Consider the following 21,322-nt stretch of genomic DNA (forward strand, 5'->3'; position numbering starts at 1 on the left):
ATCAGCCTGCTGCAGTGTATAAAAGGATTAGTGTTCTGCAATCACAGGAGAGCAGAATAAAATCCAAATATGATCTTGTTAAAAAAGTTCATTTATATCTGAAGTAGAGCATAAATAGAAACTTACAGTTATGGAATGCAGAGGACACACATAATGCTTTCATGTGAGCCCCGTCTATACATTTCAGAGGCATTCAATTTTTGTTCACAAATTATTGACTTCTAATCATGTCACAGTTTCTTTAAACAAAAATAATTTTTTCTATTCCTTGGTGACAACTCAAGAAGCTTGTACTGCCTCTCTGCTCTAGTCCCAGGATCTTGCACTGGTTTCTGGGTCCTTTCATTATGTTATCAAGATCAAGGAATGCTTTGCAATTCTTTAATTTTGAAGATGCACTTCTTACATTTTCATGTGTCAGGTTCTATCTTTTGTAATGACATTAATTTTATTTTGGTCTTTATTTTTTTAATCATAACTTTTAATGATGTCTGTTACACCACTTATCCAGAACTGGTTTGCAGGAAACCTTGGGCCATGTTTTGTATGCAGCCTGCATCTTTAGATCCAAGTTTAGCTCCATGGAGAGCAAAGATTATGAGATTCTAGGGTCACTGTGGGAAATGGCTTTTTTTATTTATATATATATATATATATATATATATATAAAGATTGGATTTAGACTGAGATTTGAAAAAGAGGTGGTATTTTTTGGTCCAGGTTTGAAGCTCTGAGGTTTTTCGGTATAGTAGAAGAGACCATGAAATTTGTGTCATCTACACTGAGCTCTTGGGTGATGAAATGTGGTCTGTAACTACATTGAGAGTTGGCCAAAAAAAAGATAAAAAACAATGAGAAGGATGCAGGGTGTAGAGACAAATTTGTCTGGAATGTTTTCCAGAAGGGAAAAGTGTTTACTATTAGGGACCCAAGAGCCTTTTTTCTTCCAAAGGGGGGAATTAATAAGTACATGAATTAATGTTCTTGAATGTGGGGAGTTGTTTGAAAATGAAACCTTAAACATCTGAGTGATGCATCAGTTTGATTACCTGAAAGTTGTGTCAGTACAGCCAGCTCTCCTGGCCAAATGGATTTTAAACTGTGATTATTAGATGAGTAGCTTTATTTGCTTTAATTAAGTGTTGAAAAACGCAAAAGGGAAGTGGTTTTCATGGTTTGGTTTTGTGCATTTGACGTGTCCCTCCATACCAAAATACTCACTTTCAACTTCTAACCAAGCTCATCTTATAGGGAGAACATGCCTCAGATTCAGATTTGGTTCCAGTGATCTTTGATGTCACTTGGGCAGAATCTGGACTCCAAATCTTGCAAATTTGCAATTTTTTCTCAGTTGCAGTGTTTGAATCTGATCATTTCACTCCATCAATAGACACATGTCTTTTAAATATTCTTGAAATATGGGAGTCCAAGTTGTTCTTGATAATCTAATTATGTTTCTTTTGCCTAAAGTTGCTCCAGCTGCTGTGGGGAGCTGTGTTTGTTGATTGAGGAACAAAATGAAATTAATTAAATTTCTGCTGGAGTGTAATTAAGGCATTTTGTCTTAATTAAGACAAATGCCTTATTACATGCTAAGACCTTCCTCCCTGCAAGGCAGTGAAGCTGTAGGGCACAACTGGTTTAATTTATGTTCTGGACAGTGACTGGCCTGAAAGCACTTCAGCTGAGAGGCTGTCTAGAAACATCAGACTCTGGCCAGGAAATTATTTTGGAGGCTTCACTTTGCAGTAGTTTCTGTTTCACTAAAGAGAAAAATGTCGGTATCTGTAAGTAGAAACCAAGACATCCTTGATGGGAGTACCACTAAACCATTTTTGATGTAAAAAGTAACCTAAAAACTTGAAACTCAAGGCTTTGTTACATGCAAAACATAGGAAATCTTGAAACCATTCATGTGTGTATGACCATCACATGCTGCTCTGAACACATTTTGCAGCAGATCCATCAAACATCCTCATTTGGAAGACCTCAGAAAGGTTTTCAGTGTGAAAATGTGATAGTTAATCACACAGTAGTCTTTAGTGAGCATGTATTCATAGAAGTGGAAAATTCAGAGCTGAGCTTGATTGCCTGCTTTGTTTCCTTCTGCCGTTTTTTCCCCCTTGAAAAAAACTGGTAGTAAGAAACAAAGAAAATCATAGTGATATTGCAAATTGAAGCTTTAGTGTCTGAGCCTAACCACAGTTCAGCTTAGGGCAGCAGAATTCAATGCATGGCACAGGTTTGAGGAGGATGGAGTGAGCCATGTAGGGAATCTTGCCCTGTTGTCTGTGTCAGAGCCTCTGATCCCTCTGACTGATGCACCAAGGATGAGGTGGGACTGCTTAGAAGTCCTACTTCCTGAAAATTAAATCAGTCAGAAGTGTTACTCCCTTACTTTCAAACTGTGAAATGCAACAAACACATCTGATTGCAGGCAGGGAAAGGAGGAGGAGAACAGCCACCAAAAAGACCCCAAAATGTAAACACCTCCCAAAGAGGGGATACAGTGTCCCTTAATATGCACCAGTGACCACTAGACAATGGTATGTGCTTTACAAGTTAATACCAAGTCTTAAATGCCTTTTTAATGACTTTTTTTTCTCTCCTCAGATTTCAGGCAAGGGGTTTTCCACAACTAGGCACTTCCTGTCCAGTTGCTGTAGAAAAATTTAATCTGTTTTATAATGACATTTGAGTTTCAGATTGTATGAAAATAACTTAAGAAAAGCAATAACATCTCCTTTGCCCCACCTTTTAAATACTGATGGATCTGTAGCAGATGTTATTTTGCTCTTTCATTCAGTCCTTCACTCTGCTTTTGCACAGATCTGAATTACAAGAGCTTTTATCTTTCCTTGCTTCACCAGCACTTTTATCCTCTCAGCTTTTTCCCTGGTTCCTCAGCTTCACTGCATTGTTTCCCTCACAAGACAGAACTTGATTGCAACCATGACTCTGCCATGTTGGGTTTCTTCTCTTATGTGCTCTGTTGAGCCCTCATCCGTGACACACCAAGTAAATCTCCTTCACCCCATTTCACCCCCACCTTTCTGTATTTTGCCTTGTCCTCTCTGTTCCAGTCTGCCATGCTGTTTCCAAAGCCTCATTGGTCATCATGGAAACCCCCTGATAAGCATTCATGTTAAACGTACATATTCTAGGGAGCCTGATCCCCTGAAAAATGCACTTCCTACTAGAGCAAGGTGAAAATTTTTTGTTCTTTCCTAGTTCTTCTTTTTGGTTGTCAGTACTTTGTATTTGCACTGATTGCTTTTATTGAGTTTTGGTGGGTGATGTGCTCTTCAAGACAGGGGCCATCCTTTGTATCTTTGTGCTTAACAGGCAGCTTTGGAGAAGAGCAGAGTGTGAATACATCCAAAAGAAAGGTAGCCAACTTGTCAAAAATCCTACAGGTGTCATTTCCAAAGTGACTGCAGTCTCTGAGGTATACTCAGACCTGTGTCTGCCTGTGTCATTTAAGAAAATGTAACTTTCAGGCATGCACTTTACAGCAGCAGATTCAGATATATTTCCCTCCTTGGGTATTTTCTTTCCTATTCAGTTAAATTAAGAGTCCCAGCTTTTCTTGTTGTACACAGCACAGACAGCATCATGTTTCCAGGCGTCCTCTGGAAATGCAGGGCAGCAGGATCCGTGGGAGATCCATCTTTGTTGTCATGGAAACCAAATAATCTGCAACAGAAAAAAAATTTGCTACAGCGCTGGCCAGTGCCGGAGCTCCGTGTGGTGGAAAAGTCTCTCCTCCAACCCGTGCTTTCAAAGAAAGGCTCAGAAGTCTTCTGTTGTTTGGTTTCAAGGCAGTTTATTGCAAGTTATCTAAAAGATTTTCTTCTCTGGCTGCTGTGGTTTGCTCAGCAGCTCAGGCAGAGGCACACACACCCCTGACATCCTCTCTGTCCCCTGACTTCTTCTTCTCTCCCCCGCCCAGGGCTGCTGCTATCTTTTATATGGTACATTACGTGATAAATGTTTACAGTTTTTCCCCAATGCCTACTACCTCTATTAAATGGTGCTTTTCTACTCTAAACCAATCTGTGAGTGCCAACATCACCAAGAACATGGAGGTAAGGAAGAAGAAAGAGGGAGGACAGGGCAGGCCCAAATCCCTCCATCTTAAAACCTCTGACCCTCGTGTACAAACCCAAAACCCCCCTGTACAGCACTCAAAAATTCTTCCCTTTACTTTGTGGCTACTTCTACTATAATATCTAAACTTTGTGACTTCTTGTTCTTCCTGCAAGGTTGGTAAATCATTCCATGGTTCAAATCCAAAATCACAGCTGTTTCCAGCTGCCTGCCAGGGTCTCAAATGCTTCTGACCTGGACCCGGAACATCCAAAAATGTCTGAGGGACATTTTGAGTTCCGACAGCCCAGTGCACGCTGCTGGAGTCCTGCCAGCTCAATCTCAGCCCAGGCTGGAGTGGGTGACTCTTTCCCTGTCTCCCTGTCCCACAGGCAGGCAAAGGGATCCTGCGGACCGTCATCGCCAACAACGAAGCGGTGGCAGACATGATCCCTGTCGACGTCGCCATCAACCTGACTCTGGCAGCCGGGTGGTACACGGCCGTGCACAGGTGGGAGGGCATCCCTCTTGGTACCATTCCTCTTTGGCCACACACCTGGGATATTTGCTCCCTGCACCAGCACTTTAAAAGGAACCAGGAGCTGGTTAAAAACCAGTGCAAGAGGCTGGGTGATTGATTTTCTGATTGGTGTTTTCTCCCTGTGGGTGGGCAAGGACTGAGAGCACACAATAAAGGCAGGGTTTAGAGTTAGGAAATCTCTACAGCCATGGGTGAGACATGTTTCTTGTGTCTCAGAAGTCTTCTGAAGGCCAAGAGTTTTGCAGCAGTGGTTTTTGGGCCTCCTTTTCATAGAATTGCTTTTCAAGTATCTTCTGGAGTTTTCGTGGTAAAAAAAGCTCTGTGTGTTTTCCTTGGGAAACACTGCACAGTGTAAATATATTATGGGCTTATAGGTTATATGATCCAAAAAAAACCTCCCTACTTTGCATTGTTGAGAAGAGTATGTAGAAGTGATATTGAGGAATTAAGGCCTTTTCCTGTGAACCTTTAATCCTGGCCTTTAATCATTATGTAGGAGTACAGAGAATAAACCGCATGAATTATTTTGGAGGTTTATGCAACTCTGAGAACTCAAACCCAGGCAAATAAAAGGCAGAAGTGTTTTACTTTGAAAGACAGAGTAAGCTCTTTGAGGTGAGGGCAGAGCTACATCCAGTGAGCTAAATATGGATCCTAAAAGGACCTTGAAGGGCAGCTCACCTTGAAGAGATCTTTCTTCTCAAAGCAGTATTAAGAACTCCGCCAAATTAAAACTGTGCAATTTTCATGTATACAGTAAGAAAAATGCTGTATTGATTTCATCACTTGACACCCTTGGCAATGCAGGCTTAGGTCAAGAAAACTGATTTATGTTGAAGGAAGAAATAAAAAAGTGTGATCCATGTTTAGTTCCACACCAAAAAGTGCAAGCTTTGTTTAGTATTAAACTGGGAATTTACTTGAAATTGGTTGATTTTGTAATCTTATCCCTAAGAAATAGGTTTTTTTGACATCTCAAAATAATACTTCTTTCTGTTTTCCAGACCAAAAAACCTGTTGGTGTACAACTGCACAACAGGGGGAATCAACCCTTTCTTCTGGGGAGAAATGGGTAAGGTCTCATTTAAATGGAGAACATCCATAGTGTTCCTTACACTTTGAAGAATTGGTTTCCACAATATAGGTGGCATTCCGTGTCTGCCATTCAAACTGCATTTTGGGGGAGGGTCCTGTGAGGTAAAGGGCACTTCCAAACTAAACCATTCTAGGATTCCGTGATACTATGGAGGTGGTCGTTCTTGTCCATCAGAAAATTCTGAACAGAAATAAGAGGTGTGCACTCGCGGAGGAAAACGTTGAGATGACATGTGGGCTTCAAGAGCAGTTTGTATTTTGATCATGAGTTTTGTGGGGGAAAAAAAAATCAAATTATTTTCATGGATGACTTTTCTGTAAGTGGATGTACTTCCAAGGCAGGAGGTGAAAGAAAGGGAGACAGATCCTGACACCCTTGAAGAGAAAAACTCATGCTGAAGCCAAGCAGCAAAATTTGTCTCGGCTGTGTACTGTGAAATACTGTGTACAGTTAGTACATTTATGGACAGATGTACTGCACCTGTTACCCCTGCATTCATATTTTTGTGCTTTAAATACAAGAGGCTGGCTACTCCATCTCTCAGTCTTTGCTTTACTTTTCCCCTTGCTTTATTTATCTAAGTCAGCAGATAATGAGACCATAATTGCATTTACAGAATAAATGTCTTAACCATGATCATGTGGCCTAGCAGGGAAGAGGTTTCAGCAATTGGCTGAGTGCTGAGGACATCACATCAAGCTCCTGGCTGTTTTTGTTTTTTTTTTTTAATGAGAGATGAAATGTTGTGGTTAGTCAAAATCTTCTGTGGCTTTTTCACAGGAGTGAATGCAAAGCTCTTCACAGGCTGCTACTTCAGCAATAGCCACCATTGCACCACTTTCTGAGATTTGCCTTTGTTAACCCTGAAAAAGGGTTTTTACTGATGAAAATAGCAATGTATTTAGTTCATTGTCACTAATTTTACTCTGTTCCTCTGCTTATAACTGTGGAATTAGCCATGAAATCATCTGGGTGCAGCAGCTTCCATGAGCAGCTGAGCTGTGTGGTGGAACTGAAGGCAAAATTTTCTCCTTGGGTGGCACTTTCTACAGTTTTCCCAAAAGCAGCATGCTGCAGAGAATTAGGATTAAAGTGCAAAATTTTGCCTTAAAAGATGTTGCATGGCTGAAGAAATTAGTTTGGGAAAGATTTACTGCATCACAATGTTATGACTGCAGGCACTGCAGGCATCCAGTCTGAATCCTCATTCAGACTCCTACCAATTTCTTTTTGGGAAACAGACATAATTCTGTTCAAGGAGGCAGAGTGTGTGAGGTCATCAGGATGGTCCTGAGTGTCTGGAAGCTGCTGAGAATCCAGGGAGGGGAGTGGGAGTCACCTGGCACGGGCCTGAGCATTTTAGTGCAAAGCAAACATGTGGTTTGCAGAGGGATGGGCCTGGGCTACCTGGTCAGCCTAGGTGACACCAGGACTTGCTGTAGGAGCAGGGATTTTTCAAGGGGAGAAAGATCAAACAGAGAAATTGAAGCTGGATTTGCTTAGGATACCGAGGGTTAGGAACAGAAGTGGTGGAGATGGTGATGCTTTGAGTTCACTTTGATGATGAGCTTGGAGGGAGGGAGGAGGAAGACTAGAAGAGAGTTTATGCTTAAACACCCATTGCAAGGCAGTTCATTCTAAAGCTCCTCAGACACAGATAAAACTCCTAGTGTTAAAAGGGACCTTAACTGATTTATTTATTTTCCAAATAATGCTATGCATTGGGGGTTTTATTTTCCCATACTTTCTCAGTACTTTGCCTGCTTTTACAAAGATGTGGTTAAACAACTAAATTTTTTATCTGAAGAAGCATATTCTGCTTTGCTGCAGTGTGAATCTGGTTAGTCTGACTTTGTGAAGTACATTTTACAGTTTCTCCTCAAAACTAAACTGTAAAACAGGCTGGAGATGATGTTCAGCGTGGCAAAAATTAAGTTCAATTTATTCTTGTTAGTCTACCTGGGTGAGACCTGTGTCCAGTTCTCCCCCTGCAGAACCTGCCTTTGAGTTGTAGGATTTGCTGCTGCATTTTTGTGTTGAGGTTGGAGGGGAGAGACCGTCCACCCACTAAGTCATTGGAGTAACTCCTGGAAGTGACAAATTTCTGGTTTGGGGTTCTTAGTAGAAAAGAAGTACAGCAAAAGTCACTACTTGAAGTGCGGTAATGAGCTGAGCACAGACACTGGAGAGTCCTGTCTGAATGTTACAATTGGAATCTGCTTATCTGAGGATGATCTGGATGTTTCTTGTGGCTTGCAAATTCTCATCTGATTTTCTATTTGTAACATAAGCTTAGAGACTAAATGATAATATGAGCACAGATTGATGTCGTTAACTCTCAAATCAGTTTTTTAGAAAGTGAAAAAAGCCCACATACTCTTCTTTCTTGAGCTTGCTGATGCTCAGGAGTAGGAGCACCATCTGTTTATCAGTTCCTAGGATGATAGCCTTACCCTCAACTGCTGCAGTTCTGTTAAGCCTCTGCAGGATGCAAGTGTCCCAGATATGCACATCTAGATAGCACTTTGTGGCACCGTGCCATTGCCAGAGCTCAGAATCAGACCCAGCATATTTTGTGCCTTAACATGCAAAGGGAAGGGAAGATTCCCACTCTATCATTTGGTTTTGAGTTAAGAATGCAAGACAGTTTGCTGCCTTGGAGCATCCAGAGGTCTTCTGAAAACAGGCAGACATTTGGTGGTGTGGGTCAGATGTGGTTTGAAAGGATTTGATGAAGTCTTTTTAAAGCTGTCATCCTGTGTAAGCAACAGACTAACTCGCACATCAGCTCACTGGAAAATCTGACAGAAAATTAGAAATGTCATTTTTATTTTATGCTAGCAGATCAAAGTTTGCTTTCAGTGACCTAATGAAATGTTAGCACTGACCAATTTCTTTTACATCTGCTGCAGGTGAAAGCAGAATTGCAGCTCCTTGAAGCTCTTAGAGCTGCCTGCTTTTCCTCCTTTATGTTTAGGTGCTTTGACAAGGAGGTTTTTGTCTGCCAGTGTTAAGTGTGGAGCAGGGTTGGGTTTCAGACAGGCAATAGATGGAGTCAATTTTCATGGCAGAAGGGGCAAGCTGGTCCAAGCTCTGGTGACACACTTCAGAGAGCTGTGGGCTGGAGGTGTGAAGCACAACTTGGGCTGTGCTGCCCCGTGCTTCCAGCCCAGCTGGGAGTGAGTGATTGCCAGTGAGAAATGGCTGTTCCCTTGCAGGGCAGTACGTCATGTCCACGTTCAAAAGGAACCCCCTGGAGCAGGCCTTCCGAACACCCAATGCTCACATGACCTCCAGCTACTTGATAAACCAGTACTGGATCACTGTCAGCCACAAGGCACCCGCCATCCTCTACGACCTGTACATGAGGCTCACGGGGAGAAAGCCCAGGTAAGGAGCGGTGCTCTCAGCCTCCTGCATGCTTGCCGCTCCTATGGAGAGCAGAGCTTGAACCAGTGATGGTAACTCGAGTCCTTGAGCTTCTTCCTGTCTCCTTCTCTTGAGGGAAATGGGGAAATGCATGGCTGTAGTTAAGCACAGCCTATGTTTCGCACCCTTCCCATCACCTGGAGAACAGCACATGTTTTGAGCTCAGTTTTACACACTTCAGAGGTTCCCAAGGCAGAGGAGGATTGGTAGTCTTCTGTCTTCTCTATATCCAGATCTCTACCACTTCAGCTTTCCAGTGGGATCACCCCTATCTGCCATGAGCTTGCCTAAGTCTTGAGTCTGGCAAGGTTTAGAACATACCAGCTAATACGTTTTTTCCCCCATTAATTAGATGCCTGAGTAGCCGTTTCCCGCACTGGTCTGAAATCTAGGAAGCAATTGTTTCTATGATAAAATTCTAATTCTATTTAGGAGGGCAGTTCACCTTTATGGGTGGTATTTGAGCCCTGGCAGTGGTGTGGCTTGGAGGAGCAGCGATATCCATGTGGAAGGAATCCTCTTGTCAGTAACCTTACTCCAGACATTGTCCTCCTTTACTCCCTGCCTCCACAGAGGAGGATTTGTTGTGCAGTGTGAGAGCAGGATTCCAGCACTGGGTTGATGTCAGCTGCTCTGATTTATCCCTGACATTCTGCTTTGGAGGCAGATTGGTCCGTAAAAAGACTTCCAGTTATCCAGGAGGAAAGAACTACCCTAGAAATTGAGGTAAACTGAAAATTAGGGTGGAATCTCCCAATTTTTGTTGAAATGGGCAGCAGTAAGATCTTGGCACTGCCATTACAATTGGCATTTCTTTTCATGAAGCTGATTGGCATAATTAACCAGTGGACACTGCCTGCAATGCTGTAGTTAAATGTCAAACAGAGCTCAGCATGATCTTCTGAACTTTCAAGATTTGCAGCCTCAGCAAAAATGGCTCACCAGTGAAGTTGGGGGTTTTCTAAATCTTTTTTTTTAATATAATTCTCCTTTTCTTTTTACACAGTACTTCAGCTCATCTGGGTATTGCTGCAATGTGGTAGAAAGCACAGTAGCAGCTCATCATTTCTTCTTTTCCCAGATACCTGAATATCAGACCTTTATGGTCTCAGGGCAGTAAACCACATGAAATAAAAAAAAAAAAAAAAAAAAAGAAGCCTTTTTAGGTGTAAGCTCATTTCACATAGATTTCCAGATATCAAGCAAAACTGCCCTAAGTGGTTTCCTGTGAGTGCTGCACATCCATCCATGACTTAGAGCATAATGTGGTTTTATACCCTTTGTAGTCTCTTGGGGCAATCCTGTCTCACCTGAGGATCTGGTCATGCAAAGTTCTGTATGGGAACAAATAAAGAAATCATTGCTGTAAGCAGTTTTCCAGAAGACAAAATGCATGTCTGAAGTGTGTCCACAGTGAGAGCTAATACTCAATTTATTCCTCTCAGTTCCTCCACAGTGGAAAATGAGATTTCCTGTAAGAAATCTTTGCTGTGTTTCTACTCAGTTGCTGTTTTGCAGGAGACCTTTCCTTCATAGAAATTATTAGTCAATGTTTTGAATGTAGTCACATCAACTGAGCTCAGACAGTTTACATGAAACACAGTTTTCACACACACCTCTTCAGATCATAGAATCACAGGCTGGTTTGGGTTGGAAGGGAAGGAAGCTTTAAGGTCCTCTAGTTTCACCCCTGCCATGTGCAGGGACACCTTGCACTATCCCAGGTTGCTCAGAGCCTCATCCAACCTGGTCTTGGACACTTTGTGGGGCAGCCACAGCTTCTCTAGGCAACTTTTGCCAGGGCCACTCCACCCTCAAAGGGAAGATTTTTTTCCACATACTAAAGAGTTTGTTCTCTCATCCTTTCTTTTTTCTGTAAGTTTCCATTAGTCCTAAGCACTTTAAAGATTTCGGGGAGTCAGCTTGAGGGGCAGCTTCAGATCTTTCCAGTCTAGCTGCATTTCTTTTTCCCAAATTCCTAAAATGTATTAAAATAGTCACAAAGCTTTGCCCCATGGTGCTTGCTCTACACAGGAGGATTAATCTGAAATAATTTTAAAGCAGTTCAGATAAAATGCATTCAGTTGACCTGCACATAATTATTCAGAATGAAGGTTCCTTTAATCTGATGGTCTGCTTTGCTTCTAAAATGAAAGCCACTTTAAGAAGGAGTGCCTGCCTAAGGTTTTAGTGCTCTTTCCAGTTGCTGTGGGTGAACTGCACAGTTCTGCTGTGAGCTGATGGACTCATTGTGTCTTGCTGAGTGCTTATCATGGTGGCAGTCACGTCTGTGCGGGGAGAGGCCAGCCTGGCACCATTCTCCACAGACTGCCACCTTTTATTTGTCACAGCAACTGTGTTACCCCCTGGGCAGCACAATATTTTGCATGAAAACAGCTCTGTTTTCCACAAAAATCAGCCCTTGTAATGCTTTCTCTTGCCCTTACCCAGTCTGAGAGGATGTGGTGTCTTCTCAGAATTGACCGAGCCCTGTACATCCCACTTTAAAACAACTGCCAGAGGCCTTTTTTACTCATGACCACTGGGACAACTAAAATAATGCTGCAGGTTAGGACAGCATTACTGTCATCCACTTTTGTATAAAAAAATTAGTACGAAAAGGCCAAGACACATCAGAGGACATAAAAATCTACATTTCCCAAGTAGTTATTTAAGCAGTTGTGCCTCTGAAGCGAGACAGCATGGAGCTGCTGGAGCGTGTCCAGAGGAGGCTATAAAGGGGGTTAGAGGGGTGGAACACCTCTCCTGTGAGGACAGGTTGGGAGAGCCAGGACTGTTGAGGCTGGAGAAGAAAAGGCACATAGGAGACCTGGTAACAGTTTTTCAGTACTTTAAGCAGACCAGTGGGAAAGAGGAGGAGGGAATCTTATCATGGAGCATAATCATAGGATAGGGGGAAGTGGTTTCAAACTGAAAAAAAAAGTACATTTAGATTATATAGGAAGAAATTCTTCCCTATGAGGGTGGTGATGCCCTGGTACAGGTTACCCAGCAAAGCTGTGGCTGACCCACCACTGGAAGTGTTTCAGGCCAGGCTGGATGGGGTTTGGAGCAACCTGGGATAGTGGAAGGTGTCCCTGCCCATGGTTGGAACAAGATGATCTTTAAGATCCCTTCCAACCCAAACTACTCTGTGATTCTTTGGTTCTGTCTGAAAACAAGTTGAGCAAATGACTGCTGAGCTCAGTGTCCATACTGCAGATATGGTCACCAAATACTGGAGCTAATGCCAAAAATCACAGCCTTGCTTCAGTACACGACTCAGTCTTGGGAGCAAAAGAAAATTCCTGTGGCAGAAAGAGAAGTACCCACCTTGGGAACAGCAGCACTGTACTTACAGCACTTAGAGCAGCACTGTACCCTTGTGGTGCAGACTTCATGACACGTCAGATGGGCTCTTCCCTCCACAGCAGTGGAACGTGAGGTGTATGCAGCTTCCAGCCCTTCCTTAGGTCAGACCAGTGAGTTGGACACCAGTGGCAATGATGTTGGCTCCCATGCTGGAACCAGCAATAAAAGCTGGGTGGCTCCAGGATCGAGCTCAGCTGGAGCAGTTGGAACTTGCTGGGCAAGTTCTCAGCCTACTGAGTAGCAGGGCAGTGCTCAGGAGGAATTGGAATGTTTATTCACCTGGATTGGTGGAAACACAAACCAGCAGCTTCTACATAAGGTCAGATTTCTGCTCACCTCTGATGCTCCCCTTTTGTTTCAGAATGATGAAGATTATCAATCGGCTGCACAAGTCTATGACACTCCTGCAGTATTTCTCCACCCAGTCCTGGAGCTGGTCTTCAGATAATATGAATATGTTAATGACTCACCTTAACACAGAGGACAAAAAGGTAAATGTATCTTGAATATGGGTTGCTAATCTCAGATTCTGTTCATCTGCAGCAGTTATTTTTGGTGTATTTTGGAGCTTTTAAATGATATCTAGATGATTGGAATTTATTTTAATCTGAAATTATTTATTCAGGAGATTTCCATGTACTACAGGAGAAAGTTTTCAGGTCACTGACAACCCAACCTGTCTGTGAAAACTTTTTCCTCTCTATAAAGCCTTTCTTTGCTCCAAGAGACAGCTGCCTGAGAGCTTGCTAACAATTTGTCCAGTATGAGCACTGAAAATGAACTGGGGTAGTTGGCTCTGCAACAAGATTTTGTTTATGCCAAACACCAAAGTAATCCATTTCCTGGACTTCTGTTGATCTAGCTGCCAAAAGAGAATGCAGCACAGCTGAGAGTAACACTGATGCAGAGGCACCTGTTGATCAATGTCCAGTTAATTTATTTACACATCATTTTAGTGACACATTAAAACTGTGTGGAGGTTTTCATTTGAATCTGTTTGCCGGTGTGGAATGCCGTTTTTCTTCCATGATTCTCTGTGTGTGTGTGTACAAATACATGTATTTATGGAAAAGTTGCCACCTGAAAGATAAACACCTTTATTTTCTGCCAGCTACTACATTTCTGCTTGCTTTGCCCAGATTCCCAGCTGGGTGGGACATTAATCAGCAGCTGTGAAACACAGTGTGACAGTGCTTGGGAGCTCAGTGGCTTTGAGAATTTCAGAGAGGGCCTTGTCAGGAAAAGAGATCAATGAAGAACTGATGTTTCAAGTGAACTGGTTTTGAACTCTGGTGTTCAGCTTTCACTGTTTGTCTTTAAATCCCAGTTATACAACTTCGATGTTCGCCAGCTGCACTGGTCAGAGTACATCGAGAGCTACTGCATAGGTGCTAAGAAGTACTTGCTAAATGAGGACATGGCTGGAATTCCAGCAGCAAAGCAGCATCTACGCAAGTAAGTCACACCCAGGGACAAAGAGAAGAGCTCCTGGCTAACTTTGGGGAAAATAAGTTTAGCTACATTGCAAAATTATTATTATTATTATTGATTAAAATGGAGATAAAGAATTTATTTCTTATCACAGCAGTTTGTCAGTATTTACAAACATAGAATAAGGGGATAGTTTGTCATAACAAGGAATCCTAAACAAGTTGATCATTCGTGGATCATTTTTAGGAAGTTTATAGGGACCTGAGGAATGGACTGTTGACTGCCTCAGACCATGTACTGTGATGCAGTGATACAGGTTACCTTAAAAGGGCTCTTACAAAAATGAAACAAGTCTTGAGGTCTTTAGGTGTCTTTTTTCCCTTGGTCAAGCACTGGGAAAGCGAGAACTAGAGAACTGCAGAACCTTTTCTTGACAGAAAGATGATGGGATCGTTACAATCTAAAAAATTCAGTAATACCACTGAAATTGATGCTGTAAACTAACCCATTTTCCCCCAAAAATAAAATATCCCAGTACTGCAGTATTGCAATACTGAAGACCATTTATGATATCACTGTGTAACTTCACAACTCTAAAGACAGGGTTTCACCCAAATAAGAGAACCTTGCTCGTCAGCTCCTGTCAGGTTCTCTAGCCTGCCCCAAATCCTGCCAAGTGAGAGATATATGTATATATGAAACCAAGGCAGAAAGTATTGGACACAGACTGTCCTAAAGAAAAACCTCTCCATATGACTTTGCTCTGGTTTGAAATGAGAGTACAGAACAAGTGTGAATTCCAATACAGCTATTCCACCTATTCCATGAACTATTCACTGTGCTCCAGCTTCAGCATCTCCACTAAAACAGGAGTGGCAAAAAGCCTGAGGTCAGCTCGTAAATAAGATTTATTCCTGAATTGCCTGTAGGAAATGCAGGGGGCTGGTGAGCTTCTTGTGGTTTGTGTGTTTCCTGATAAGATGCCTCTTTCCCAGGCTGAGGAACATCCGATACGCATTCAACACCACCCTCCTGGTGATCATCTGGCGCATCTTCATCGCGAGGTCGCAGATGGCTCGAAACATCTGGTACTTTGTGGTGAGCCTCTGCTACAAGTTCCTGTCCTACTTCAGGGCATCCAGCACCCTCAGGCACTGAAGCCATCCATCAGCAACCAGCTTCTTCCAGAAGGACCTCCATCTCCTCTAATCAGCAACTGTGGGCATTGGGGTCTGAAAGTAGCAGAAAAATCCACTCCCTCCAACAGCAGCTGGCACTTACTGTACACGGTTACATGCTCACCTTTTTAATTTTAACTAATGCTTTAATACATGGTCTTTCTTCCATAGGACCAGGCCAATTTTTAAAGCCATAAGTGAAGCTTTAGGAAAAAGTCAAGCTGGGACCCCTTCTCTAAAGTCTGATGTGCAAGAGTAAGGATTAACCAAAGTCATTGTCTTGCCATGTACCTCTCCCTAGGCCATCTTAATCCCATCTTCCCCAAAAGAGGCAAATTTAAAGCACGACCTTGGAAGACAAGGATGCCACACCAGAGAAGACCCAGCTGAGGAAATTTACCTGTAAGAGGTCTTCCTAAAGCAGCTGTGTGTTCATTCTCATTCAGTGAAATGGTACCTTACTGAAAAAAAAACAAGATTACACCTTCTCAGTTTTTCAAAACTTAAGAGGGGGAAACATCAGTCGCATGAGGCCAGTGAACACACAGAACATTTTTCAGATCTTGTCTTGTATTGCTGCTGAGGACTGATGCTTTAAAGCCAAAACTGGAGACACACATAGAATTCATGCACCTGTGTTAACTCTGCTCACTCACAAGCTGCTTTCTTACAGAGAGGTCTTCTTTTCTCCCTGTGGTTAAGGTTCTAGTCTGTTAAAAAATTCCTGGTCTTTCATTTATCACATTTGCTTGGGACATTTTGGGGGTCTTGAAAAATGCTGTATTAACCCTGAGAATGAAGAGAAGACTTCATAAAAATAGGAAGAAGAATACAAAAACCTGTAATTATTTTTGAAGTATGGGTCTTTTTTTCCTCTGCAGAAAATCTCTCTCCCTGTAGCTTAAAACCAGCGGGATACTGGGCTTTCATTTTAGCTAAATCACTTTGTAGTTGATAATTTCCTGTGGCAAAGAAAGTGAAAGACACACATGAAGGAAACATCATTGGGCCTGTTCTGCTGCTATTCCTGTCAGGAGGCATTAAAAAGTCTGAAACTTGTTTTTTTTGAGAATACGTTAAATGTTGGATTTAATGATCTTAAAGGTCTTTTCTGACCTAAGCAGCTCTGTGTTTCTTTGACTTCTCTGTAAGAACAGTCATGCAACTGTGAAGGTAACACATTTTGTCCTGCAGTTTAGAATTTTCAGAATTTGATTTTTCAGAGTTTTAGAATTAAATTGCAACTTAGAAAGGAAGCCAAGGAACTTCCCCATGCTCATGGCTGTTGGAGATCCTTGTTTCTTGTAGGGAATTGTAAATTCCTGTGGGGGCAGAGAGAGAGAGAGCCTTCTTGAAAGTAGCTGGTGCAACAACAGCAACAAACTTACTGCCTTGTCAGATTTTCAGAGTCAAATCTTACACTGAAATATTATTTATTCAGATAACACTGAATAAGCACTTTTAAGATGATCAGTCTTCAATGCAGCACCCAGTTTCTCTAATTTTGTGTCATGCCTGAAAAAGCAATGCTATACAAAAAACACAACAGTGACACAGTTGCTCTTTGGTGAGCTGAGAAGAGCAGAGAATTTACAAACCTGGCATTCTTCAAAAATTATACGTGCTTTTGGTAGTGAAGGTAAGAGCACAGTATGTCAGTGTATTTATATCTGAGCACTTCAGGCTGGTTCAGAAATCTTTCTAGAGGTTCAAGGAATTAATCTTGCCCCGTGTGCCCCAGAGGTCTGATTCCAAGCAAGTGCCAAAGGGTGCCTGCAGCAGAACCTGACCAGAAATGTGGCGTCCAGGATGGCAGGGCTCTGGCATTGCCTGCCACAGACCTCTGTGTTTGTCACAAACTGCTTTTGATCTGTGCTTAAATAGGTCGAGCACACAGTTTACAAAGGTGCAAATTCTAGAGCTCTTGCCTTGGAAATGTGCTTCCTGTAGTGGAACTGGTTGTTGGGCATGTCTTCTCCAGCTTCAGGGCATCTGTGCCCATGTCACCACCTGGGATACCTGGAGCTGTGCATTCAGGGGCTGGGGACCAACGTTCCCTGCCCAGTGCTGCCACAGCAATATTTTGGGGAAAGTTGTGGTGCTGTACTTTGCTGCCTTGGTGGGGCTGAGGCAGGTTGCTGCAGGGATTCCTCCAGGAAGTGTGCATTCCCTCACTTAAATCATCTGGTCATCAGGCAGCTTGCAGTCCTCATAGGAAAGGCTAAAACACAAAGCAAACCAAAGCTCTAGATCACTTTGAAACAAACTTCCATTCAAACATCAGGAAATAATTTCAACACTTATGCTGAAAGTCTTTTTAAGTGCCTGCCTTATGGACAAAGAGAAGCAACAGTAAAGGGGATCATAAGTCTTGAGCTGTGCACGTGATAGACAAAAGCTTGGGTTTCAGAAAAGTCAAAGGTGCAGAGCTGCTACAACAACATCAGTCAGCTCTCCTGAGAGTAAAGCGAAAGGTAAAGTAAAAAGACCTTTTTTCCCCCCTTCCCTACTAATGCCAGGCATTCCTCACAATATGCCTGTAGGCATTCACAGTTGTGTGCACAGGCTGTATTGTCCCCACAAGTCTGAGGTGTATTTTTTGCTCCCTTGAGCATATCCCGACCTGGTTTTCTGAGCACACAAAAAGGTGCTGCACTCAGAACAGTGCTGGTATGACATTTTAAGGCTCTTCAGCATTTTGCTGGAGGAAACAGCCGCAGAAAAGCTACTCAGCCCTGAAAAAACAGCAGGAGTTGTTTGGGTTGGAAAAGCAGAGCTGTTGCAGATGGTGTCTGCTCTTCTGGAGACCTTTCATAGCTCATGCAGCATTGCCAGCAGCTGGCTCCAGAGCTCTGGCCTTGCCTGGGGAGGATCAAGCTGTTAGCTTGTTTTAACACACACGTAACATGAAGGGGAACTTGAATCTTTACTCCATTTCCTTGTGGCCTGAGATGTTTCCAGCTGATTGTCTGAAAGCACAGATGTATTTCAGAAAGGCTCAGTGCAGGGGTTGAAGTGTGGCAGTGGCCCTTGAGTGCCAGTTGTGACTGTCATTGTGGGGAGCAGGGCATAAGAACTTGTTTTCATCTCAAGCAGCAGCTGATGTTCAATGGTTTACCTTGTGCTCCTCAGTGGATTTGTTTGTGTTCTGAAGAAACCCAAGCCTTGGGGAAGATACCTGAAAGAAAACACTGAATATCATTTCACCATCAGCAATGGGCAGAAGCTTGCAATTAACAAGTATCTTTTTTTAATTAAATAGCGATGACAAAACAAACCATAACAAATCCCTACAGTTAATCTGTGTTTTAACTGCCTTTTGAACAACAACCAAAGCTATTTATCTCCAGCATGTCTGTTACTAAAAAAATTTAATTTCTTACCCCTCCACCCTCCTTTGTTCCATGTTAAGAAACAATTTTTTCCACAGTAGGGAGGGAGAGGTAACAGACCCACTGATAAATCACAGATTGTTGGCCCATTACCCACCTCCTGCAGAAATGTGTTCTTTTACATTTTCTAAGGAAACATCAGTACATCTGCCTGTGCATACAGCTGCATCTTCCAGCACCAGACAACCTGGTAAAAGCAGTGGAGCTCATCCTGAAGTGCCAGGCTGTGCTTGTTTGGAGTGCCCTGTTCCACTTCAGTTTACCACAAAGTGATGAAAAACCCTCCTGTCTCCAGTGTAAAGGGAACCTAACATGTAGCTGTTAATCGAGTCATTATCATGAATAAGCAACTGGGAAAAGAGGGAGGGGGGGCATCCTTTTGTTTGTAAATAAGCTACAGCTTCATGGTTGAAAGCATGCTGTTGCTCTTCCAGCATTGACGTTCTCCCGCTGAAAGCAAGGATGAACTTTCAGTACAACTTTAGTACAGTTGGGCCCCTTATTCTAGCACAGAGCAAATAACATTCCCCAGAAGGTAAGTGGTGAACACCCCACTACATGGTGCTAAATATTGGTGTGAAGGTGGTACAGATTTACTTAGAATTAAAATCCAGAAAATAAAGCATATTTGGGGAATAATTAAAGATGTACTATCCCGTTTTCTCTATTGCTTAAAAGCCAACTATTAATTGTTTTTTTCAGATGAACATGAAGCCACTTACAAAAGGGTTCTTGTCCTTACATGATCTTGGCAGACCCCAGTTTATAGTAAAATATGTACTCTCCCACTGTCCAGAGTTTCTACGGTTCTATCTGCTATTTCTATCCTCTTGTTAGCTGCAAGACAACTTCCTGTTATAAATCTTAATTACAGAGTTTCTAATGTTAAGGCATAACCTTTTGAGCTCTCAAATCAGATAAAATGGTCAAACCACAAATTGCGTGAATCTCAGCCATAAAATTGTTAATATGATGTTTATGTTATTTGAAACATTTAATAAAACAAAATATTTTAAAGCTATTGTCACTTGGCATTGCTCAGTTTGCTAGAGGAGGTGGTTACTTGGTGGCCAGTGCAGTTGAGCAGAGGCTGCCTGCCCAGCACATCTGCCCACATCTGCAGCACAGCTGTCGGTGGAACGGCAGCCCCACCTGCAGGAGGGAAGCACAGATTTTAAAGGCTGCAGTAGTGAGACTTTTAACCTCACTGCAGAAGACTGAAAGGTCCTGCTGTGCTGAGCATCCTGTGGAAACTCAGAGGGACAAGTCTGCAGCAAAGGAAAATTGGGAGCAACCCCACCAACAACAATATCCCATTTGTACCTGAGTATATTATCCCAAATTTTCACTTTTTAAGTATAGAGACCTCACCTCATTATGTTAGTTTTCTGTCAGGCAAGAGTAGATCTAGTAATTATCTCTCACTTCCTTGCAATATAGCAGACTTCAATGAGTGGAAAAGGAACGGCATTATCATGACCCTTTGCTTAATGAAAATTATTTCTAATCCTGAAACCTAGGGCATACATCAAAGATACCACTTTCATTTTGTTAGCAAATCTTTCCTTAAAATATAATTTTCCAGTTTTTTATATGTAAATGTGATCTTTATGGAGGAAAAAAAAAATCTATTTTCCATTGAGATGCATCAACGAATTAAAGCCATCAGTAAGAAAGTTCAAATTCTTTTCAAGGAACAGATTTTAAGGTCAACCTGCAGTCTTCAATATTTAAAGCTTTTCTTCTGGTATTCTAATTGCCCAGTATTATTAAGAAAAACAATAAATAAATAAATGAGGAAAATTGCAATAATTTTCATATTTTAAGGGAAGCAAAAATAGAGGGGGAGGAAAATTATGTAAAGTAAGATAAACCCTTAGCTGATAACACTGCAGGTCACACAAAATAAGCACCAGGCCTCAAGGGAAGGCATCCCAGCCAATTTTTAATTTTCCCTGTCTCCCTCAGTTAAGGACAACTGGTGTTCATTAAGAACTGAACCCATAGTTCCCAGTTCCTAACTTGCAGGATTATTTGGCTGTGAAATGTGCTGTGGATAAATTGGATTTCTGGACTCATGCCCTACCTATGGAATGGGATACCACAGCAGGGGAAGCTGAATTAACTCAGAGCCAGGAGAGGGCCACACACTCATCTTCTTCCCTTGCCACAGGTGCCTTGATGATACAAATTCCTGCAGCTGCCTGCACAAATTCCTGCCTGCCTGCTCCTTCCAGGGAAGCAGCAAGTAACACCCAGCCCCAGGTGTAAAAGCCACAGCAAAGAAATGTATCTTCTGTAAAAGAAGAGTAGGCAAGAGGGGATCAAGACAACAGCTCTGGAGCTGCCAATGTGATCCATGTTTTCCCTGAACAAGGTATGGGAGAGCTTTGCAGAGGGCTTTCAAACAGGAATTCCCACCTCAGCATGGGTTCTGTATTTCTGTTTTTCTGTATTTAGTTCTCACTGCAAGCTCCTCCTCTCCAACTGGGATTCATAACCACTCCAGAGAATACCTTGGTGTTCCTTGATCAATGAAACATAATTCATTGGATTAGACCTATATAAACTGGCTAGAGAAAGCGGGGCTGGTGAAAATGGCAGCAAAAATGTTTGTAAAAAGGTTGTAACTATTTGTATCATTAATTAGGCAAGATCTGAGGCACACAAAGACTGATATTTTGCTACTGATAGCACCGATCTTTTGCCACTGTCATTTGTCACCAAGTATTTGCTGTGCAAGACACCGAAGAGCCCCCAAAATTCAGGCAAGTACCCCCAGAACCTCTGGCAG

At 42.3% G+C, this 21,322-nt stretch overlaps 1 protein-coding gene across 7 annotated transcripts in view; it reads left to right on the forward strand.

Moving 5' to 3' along the window:
- Positions 1–19,549, forward strand: part of LOC100227890 (fatty acyl-CoA reductase 1) — a 118,838-nt gene extending 99,289 nt beyond the window's left edge. For all 7 annotated transcript variants that reach the window (XM_030263396.4, XM_030263392.4, XM_030263395.4 and 4 more), the window contains 6 exons: positions 4,482–4,600; positions 5,635–5,702; positions 8,945–9,116; positions 12,889–13,018; positions 13,855–13,982; positions 14,954–19,549. In XM_030263396.4, coding sequence (XP_030119256.1) covers positions 4,482–4,600; positions 5,635–5,702; positions 8,945–9,116; positions 12,889–13,018; positions 13,855–13,982; positions 14,954–15,116 — 780 coding nt within the window. In that variant the 3' untranslated portion in view covers positions 15,117–19,549. The remainder of the gene's footprint in view (positions 1–4,481; positions 4,601–5,634; positions 5,703–8,944; positions 9,117–12,888; positions 13,019–13,854; positions 13,983–14,953) is intronic.
- Positions 19,550–21,322: the final 1,773 nt, after the last annotated feature.

This window comes from Taeniopygia guttata, chromosome 1A, assembly GCF_048771995.1.
Source record: "Taeniopygia guttata chromosome 1A, bTaeGut7.mat, whole genome shotgun sequence".
Classification (NCBI taxonomy): domain Eukaryota; kingdom Metazoa; phylum Chordata; class Aves; order Passeriformes; family Estrildidae; genus Taeniopygia; species Taeniopygia guttata.